The 7,738-nt window shown below is 45.3% G+C and overlaps 2 protein-coding genes across 2 annotated transcripts; both read left to right on the forward strand.

Moving 5' to 3' along the window:
• The first annotated feature begins 35 nt into the window (after window positions 1-35).
• LOC6614079 lies at window positions 36-2,561 on the forward strand. The gene has a single exon (XM_032721995.1). It carries the CDS (start codon window positions 226-228, stop codon window positions 1,090-1,092), a length of 867 nt encoding a protein of 288 aa, XP_032577886.1. The 5' UTR covers window positions 36-225; the 3' UTR covers window positions 1,093-2,561.
• A 2,240-nt stretch (window positions 2,562-4,801) lies between these two features.
• LOC6614080 lies at window positions 4,802-7,362 on the forward strand. The gene is made up of 2 exons (XM_002038498.2): window positions 4,802-6,495; window positions 6,788-7,362. The coding sequence occupies exons 1-2, from the start codon at window positions 6,028-6,030 to the stop codon at window positions 7,142-7,144; spliced, it is 825 nt and encodes a 274-aa protein (XP_002038534.1). The 5' UTR covers window positions 4,802-6,027; the 3' UTR covers window positions 7,145-7,362.
• The last annotated feature ends 376 nt before the right edge of the window (window positions 7,363-7,738 follow it).

Below are 7,738 nucleotides of genomic sequence, written 5' to 3' on the forward strand. Positions count from 1 at the left end.
GTGCGGTGGAAAATTGTATCATTCAATCCTTAACCGTCTGAGCAGCTATACGGCAGCAGCAGTCAGCCTAGACCGAAAAACACAAAAATATAGTTTTCCATTTAAGAGAAAGTGCGTTCGCCGCCGAACTACGTGAAAGTGTAGTGTGGATCAACAAAAGGATTATTCAAAGAACCCAAATCGTTAAACGTGCAAGAACAAAAACAAACCAAACAAAAACGCATAATGGCAAGCCATAAAGTTACTTTCGGTGTCTTGTGTCTGGTCGCCTTGAGCGCCGCCCTTCCGGCTGAGGAGACGCGCGGCCACGCCCGCAACGCCATCGGCGGCGAGAACGACATTATGGATAGCATCTACAGCGACTGTCTGCGCAAGGACTCCGTCTCGTGCGTCAAGTACAAGCTGTTCAGCTTCGTGGACAAGGTGCTCGGTGCCCGTGACCAGTTCGCCCTGACTGAAGGTGTGACCGTGGTCCGCTCGCCAGACGCTCCCCAACAGGAGGCCGCCCGCTCCATCTCCGGCGACGAGTCGTTCGAGTCCCTGGCCCTGAACCGCATCAGCAGCTTCCTGAACTCGCACACCATCAAGGTGGAGCTGAAGGGCGCCGACATTGTGCAGGCTGTTAGCTCCACCGGCCGTGCCCTCGAGGATGCCTCCGAGTCTCTGTTCGGCTCCAACGACCCCAACGCTCCCGAGGAGAGCCGTGGCAAGAAGAAGAAGGCCGCCAAGATCCTGGGACCCATCCTCGCCCTGGTTGCCCTGAAGGCCGCCGCTCTGCTGCCCCTGCTTTTGGGCGCCATCGCCCTGATCGCCGGAAAGGCCCTGTTGATTGGTAAGATCGCCCTGGTGCTCTCAGCCGTTATCGGCCTGAAGAAGCTGCTGTCGCAGGAGAAGCACGTGACCTACGAGGTGGTGGCCCACCCACACCACAGCAGCAGCCACTCGACGAGCCACGACTTGTACGGCAGTGGCTACAGCGCCGATGCCGGAGCATCCTCCGCCTCGTACGGCAGCAGCGGTCACGGTGGCTGGGGACGCTCCATCGACGCCCAGGACCTGGCCTATGGTGCCCAGAAGCCCGTGCAGGCCTAAGATCACACTGGATCACACCACACAATCACTCAAGAAGCAAAATCAGAAACGCGAAATCACGCGACTTGAGCTGCAGAGCTCGCCCGCGACTCTCGAAGAGAAACACACATTATTTATCGTTCGTTTTAACTAATTTATTAATTTAATTTATTTTATTTATTTCTCCAAGCAATGAAAACGAAAAAGAATGAACCACACACACACAAGATAATGTTAAACCGGACAGACACCAGAATCAGAACCATATATGTTAGTTTTTAAACTAATGACGCTAAAGTTAAGTTTGTAAAAAGAGCGGCCAGCGAGAGTTACCCCACAAGTTGCAAATACTCAGCCTTAAGTCTAAGCTCGCACAGCACTTCCAGCACTACCCATCAGCCAATCGATCACCCAACTGCTCTATATCTAGTGCACTCTCATCTGTCAGTTTCTACACCTATACCTCTATCTACATCTACATCTCCATCTGTTTCTGTTTCTGTCTCTCTATTTCTGTGCTTTCATCTAAAACTGCATACTGCCTATACCAAAACTCTGCCGATTGCCATGCAATCGCAGAAAAGTACAAATCCTAACTCTTTAATCTATATCTGTACGCTCTATCTCTGTCTGTTCAACTATGTTCTTCACATGCAATTCTAGTCTTACAATACAACAACACCAGCAACAACGAGCATGCCTACTATTAGCTTTAACTTACTAGCTCTAACTCTATCACTATCACTATCTATCAATCTAACTATCTATCTATCTACTGTCTATCATCTGACAAAGTTCCACATCTTCCTTCCATTTCTTGCCTTCAACTGAGTCATAGTTTTGGTCATTCGCATGCCATCACTTGCCATAGGTCTCCGAACACACATCGCCGCACCAAACTGAACTCATTTTCCGGCTCTATCTCAGGGCCACTGTTTCCTCACTCGACACTCGACTTCCACTTCGACTCTTCAACTTTCTCATTTCTCCTATCCGCCATCTCTTTCTGCTGCCTTTGCATCTGTCACTTTCTAGCGCTCTACTTTCCCAAAAAATGAAGTAAACCCCACTGCCACTCACACATGCACGCCCAGTGATTCCGCGTAATGTTAAAAGTATTTTTTTTCAATATTTTAACTCCTTAAGCGTACTCTATGCATCCGAGCGACTCGAACGGCTTGTCGGCCCGATTGGCGTCGGGCTCACCTGCTCTGTGGACCTAAACAGATTTTTAATTATCAACTTAAAAATGCCTCGTTTATGACATTTGGCGAGCCCTCTAGCCAGCGGCTATAAGTTTCGAGTCGCCAGCACGTCGTCTACTTTAATTTAAACAATTTAAGCAAAGTCGTACGGCGATTTCACAACTTCTAACTTTATGACTCTATAATTCCGGCAACAGTAGTAAGATGATGATGATGAAGACGAAGAAGAAGCGTGAAGCTGCAGATGTGGGCAACTCACACAGATCACAAAACTCACTCACAAAAGAATGTAAATTCCATAGATTACAATCCCCACTCTCTGTCACATATGCATGTCATTAAACACAACAAAATGATGAAAACAAAACACAAAAAAAAAGTTGAAAAACACAGCAAGGAAGATTAATAAATAAAAAATCAATGAAAATCAAGACCAGTCTCTATAATTTATGGCATACCACGCGGTGAAAGCGAAACGACAAAACCGAAAGCTCTATGCATAATTCCAAAGACGAAAACTGGCCGTTGACAAGTCCATCTTGGGCCGAAATGCTTTCATTTCAAGTGAAATTGATTTGCGACCCAGTTGCCCCGGCGAATCTTAAATATCTGTCCGTTAATAGGTGTAAATAATTATGACTCAAGTCTGGCCAAGACAGGTTAACGAAAACCCAATAAACCCCGCTGCTTTCGGCCGGCCCCAGAAAAAGAAACAGTAACCGAAACAGAAACAGAAACAGAAAAGCCAGTTCAACATCGGCCACCGACAGTGAAAGTAAACAGTTAGGAAACCGAAACAGCAGCCGACAAGACCCCGAAAACAACCACGATTGCAATGAAAAGTCTTGGAAATCGCGGCACATGGCCAAGACCAAAAGCGCTTTTCAAGCCGCTCTAAATGTGGCTTTTTCCTTCGCTGCTGCCCAGCGAATGCCCGCGAAAACAAAAGACAGGTTAATGCGCATTAATGTTAACAACTCATTTGAGCAGCTGCCAAGCTTGAGCAAACATTGACTGACCACTGTCAGTCTTTTTCTTCTATTTATTGTGGCGAACGAAGAGCTCACATTTCGAATCTTAACTTCATTCTTAATCATACATTTTAGGCAAATGCATACTAAATATCACTTTCCATTTGCATTTTGCGCTTCCACTGCCTACTGTATTTGGCCGTTATGTCCCACAAGACTCACAATCAGTTTACGAAATTGTTAACGTTCTTCGGCTCTTGCCCAGCCTATTTTCGGTTCTGATAGATAGATAGATAGATTTCGTTTACTGCTGCTGAACATGGTAGTATATGCAAATCGACTACCAAAATGAAAGCCCGACTCGGTGATTTGGAGCGAGCAACGGTTGCGCCGCTAGAGAAATGCCGCCTCAGCTGCGGCCAAACTGGTGCAGCATCAGCTGCATCTCATCGGCTGCAATTTCACATTCTGAAAACCAGATAAAAACCACAAAATTTGCAATAATTCATAAGAAGAGATAATGGCGATGGTGGGAGGGGAGCGAGGGGAGGGCTTTGGCGGAGAATCGTGCAGAGTGCCCAATTTGAAAGCAATTTCACTGTCAACTGGATGGGGGCAGTGGGGGTTAAAGCCAAGTGGGCTGGAGGGGATGGGGATGCCTGCAAGGGCGTCGTCGCAGCGCAAAATGTGTGCAGAATGCTCAGCGAAATGAAAACGAGTTTAGGCTCCGAAAGCAGGTCACCAGAACGTACACAACAACCAGGGGCGGTCCCGAGCCAAAGTTGATTGTCGGCCTTGCAGCACTGCGCTTTCCAGCAAAACGCAGCCAGAAACCAGAAAGCCAGCAAAAATTGGCTTAAAAGAAAATGTACGACGAAGTGAAGAGCCAAAGTGCCTGCCTGACTAATAATATTATTAGGCACTTGTCATTACTACCGCTGCCATAATTTTCCGCTCCAGCACGTTTTTCCCACACTCGATACTCGACAGTCAGATAGGCAGACAAAGCACGCATCTGAATTTATGATTACACCAATTGCTGGCGGAGTTTTGCTCGGCGGCAGTTGGTTTAATCAACTGAGCGCATTTACGAGCTTTCATTGCTTTTGATTAATTGAAAGTTAATTGCCCACGAGCCCCGCCAAGCCGTGAAACAGTTTTGGTCACTCGAGCGCTTTCCGCACGCCTGATTTGCTGCCGCTTCTACTAGCGTCGTTTGTGGTCAATTTAAATTACGCTATCCAGTTAACAACAAACGATCGTAATTGTCGAACGGCCGTTGCATCGCCATCGCCACAGCGGTTATGGTGAACATTGCGTGAGGACTTTGATTAGCAGTTCAATTTGCATTGCAGGTGAGGAACGACTAATTGCTTTCATCGCTGCGCTCTCGAGCGGCAAGCGGTTGAGTCGCTTTGTAAACCGCTGATGCCTAAAGTTGAGGTCAACATTTGGGTCACTTCATTAAAATTGTGGTCACAACAAATAATTAAATATTATTTAGACGTCTGATAAATTTTTTTACGAATCTATTATAACACTTATTTGCAAAATGTAAATGCAATGCAATGTTCCAAAGAACTGACCTCATTCTCTTAACTTCTATGGCTAGGGTCAGTAGACACTAAAGTACCAAGGCATTAGAAGACATTATTCTTATGTCTTTGGACGTACCCACATGCTTTTTGTTTATTATTCCCGTTAATCGTAGAGTAAAAGTGTATACTAAGTTTCCTGAAAAGTGTGTAACAGGTAAAAAGAAGCTTTTTTTGATTATATATATGGTTGATCAGAACCCATAGAATAGTCCGAATAAGCGCCTCGATCTCAAGAACTAAAAATGCTACAAAGTTGAGATTCTGGAAGATCTGTCCGGGATATAGTGGGATCTGTGACGGGCTCTGGCAGATTCTTTACGGATCTGGCTGAATTAAGAGAGAGATCAATAGCAATAATGACGATACCTTAACATCTCCTACTTCTTTAGCACATTTTTTACAACGCTTACCACTTAAAAATTATTTGGCTGCTACCAATTTTTTTTTTTTCGTGCCGATTTGACACCTGCTTGCTAATTTTTTAACATTTCAATTATTTCAAACGCCACCTGTCGGCCATTTCAGCAAGACAGATGTTATTAAATGTTAAGCTTTCTCTGCTTTCGTTGAGTGCGATCAAGTTCGTGTCTTGACTCTTTCGTTTAAGGAGAAGCACTTTTTTCTGCAGCACCTAAAAGTGAGCAATAGAAATGTTGTTTGTCAAAGTGTACAAGAAAAAATAAAAGTTATCGCAAAAATTGGGTGACGACAGTGAATCTGCCCCAAAAGACTTGTAGAAAACCGAAAATGCATATGTTAACGGTCTAGTAAGTCTGGCGCAGAGACAGAGAAGAATGGCAATGGCAACGGCAGTCACGCACGAGCTCAATAGCTTAGAACGGGCTAAAAAGTGGGAATATAATTGCGAACGAAACTGCATTTCGGCGGCTTCGCAGCGAAATCACGAAAGCGCAGCCCCGCTGGCCAACAGCATCTGGCTAATTGCCGTGATATTTAGACTAAGACAAAGCGTGTGTTTTTGTGTTTTTTCAATTTCAGGCAGCCGGCCGACATGCGATTTATCCGACTCAGGTATAAAATGCATAAGACCCACCGGCCAGCACTCAGTTGAGCACCCAAAGAGCAGCGCCCGGCGTCATCTCCCCAGTGTATGCCTCAGCTCAAGGATCGCCCAAGGATCCTTATCTCGTCCAGCGTCCAATAACAATACCCAGCGCAGTCATGATCAAGTACGTGTGGCATGTGGCTGCTCTGATGATCGTCTTCTGTTGGCTCTCCAGTGCCCGCAGTGCCAGCTACCAACATCAGAACCCGAACAGTCTGAGCTCGGCTCCCAGGCCCCAAGTCCAGAGCAGTAACCCCGGAATGGGTTCTACGGGCTTCTGGAAGGACATGTCAATGGTCTACCGCATATACCAGCAGTGCTCGGGCGATAACATGTCCGTTTGCCTAAAGGTCAAACTGCTAACGGGCTTGGAGAAGGCCTTCCGATCGGCAAAGTCATTCTCGCTCATGGAAGGCATTCAGTTTGTCAGTTCTGGTGGCGAAGGTGAGGAGACCAAAAGAGCTCCCATCAGTGAAAAAGATATTGAAGCCGTCTTGCCGGGAAGTGTGGACGCCAAGGAACAGGTCCTAAACAACATGATCCTGAAGCGGGTGGGCAACTTCCTACAGGATCACACACTGCAGGTGAGTGTAGTTTGAGACAGTGTAAAGTTATACAAGAATGTAACAAATAAATACTTTTGATTAATAAAAGGATACCTTTCGTAATTTTAAACTAACAAAAATACTTATCCGAACTAAATACTTAGTTTGACTTTCGTTTATTTAGAGAAATTATAAAAATTAGAGAAATTGTAATTGCTTTCCGAGTAATTTATAATTACAAAATGTGTATAATCTATAAAAGTCTACTATTCATATTTTAAGTCTTTTTGTAAACATTTATTTAACATCTTTTTTTTACATTTTACTTCAGGTGAAATTCGACAACGAGGCAAATTCAGTGGAGGGTCGCAAGAAAAAGGAGAAGAAGGGCAACGGCGCCATGATCATGATCCCCCTTCTGCTGGGCGGCACTATTGTGCCCCTGGCCTACGGAGCCTTGGCCATGTTGGCGGGAAAGGCGCTGATTGTGTCCAAGCTGGCCCTGGTGCTGGCCTCGATCATCGGAATCAAGAAGCTGCTGAGTGGAGGCGGCGGCGGAAAGGAGTCCTCCCACGAGGTGGTCGTCTCCTCGGGAGGCCATTCCGGCTGGGGTCGGGAGCTGGACACCGCCTACAGCGGCTGGAAGCCGGCGGCCAAGGAGTCGGCGGGCAGCGCCAAGAGCCTGTGAGCTCGCATTTGCATTTGGAAAGAGGAGTAGTTCGAGATGGGAGATTCTCGAGAGATTATCGTGGAGAGTGAACCAAAGAATCGAGCGCCGCACGAACTGTCTGACTAATGTCTAGTTTAATTCGCCTAATCGATCCTTAATTTAACGAACTAAATGTGTGTGTTAGGTTTAAGTAAGCCCTAATTAAATATAGTAAATTCTGCTACCCGAAATTCGCATGAAGATGAGTTTTTTATGGTGTCATGGCCGCTCCCCGAACATGAATTTATGATGACAATTAAGTTTCATTGAAACGGGCATACGTGCGTGCCAAAAATGGCAGACGAAGCTTCTTCGCTTTCTACCAAACTCAATTTCAGATGTATATATATAATGTACCAACAGCAGCTTATTTTTGATTGGACTTTATATGTAAGAATACCTAAAAAGAAATTTACTAAGTAGGTATTTAAAAATAAATGCTGTACTTTCAAATTTTCTTTCACTAGACACTTTAGACACTTTTATTCTTCGCTTCTCTATTATTGAACAAATTTGTTTTGTTTGCTCACATTGGTGAAAAATGATTTACATATTTGAACATGCAAAGTTTTC

This window comes from Drosophila sechellia, chromosome 3R (genome assembly GCF_004382195.2).
Source record: "Drosophila sechellia strain sech25 chromosome 3R, ASM438219v1, whole genome shotgun sequence".
Taxonomy (NCBI): domain Eukaryota; kingdom Metazoa; phylum Arthropoda; class Insecta; order Diptera; family Drosophilidae; genus Drosophila; species Drosophila sechellia.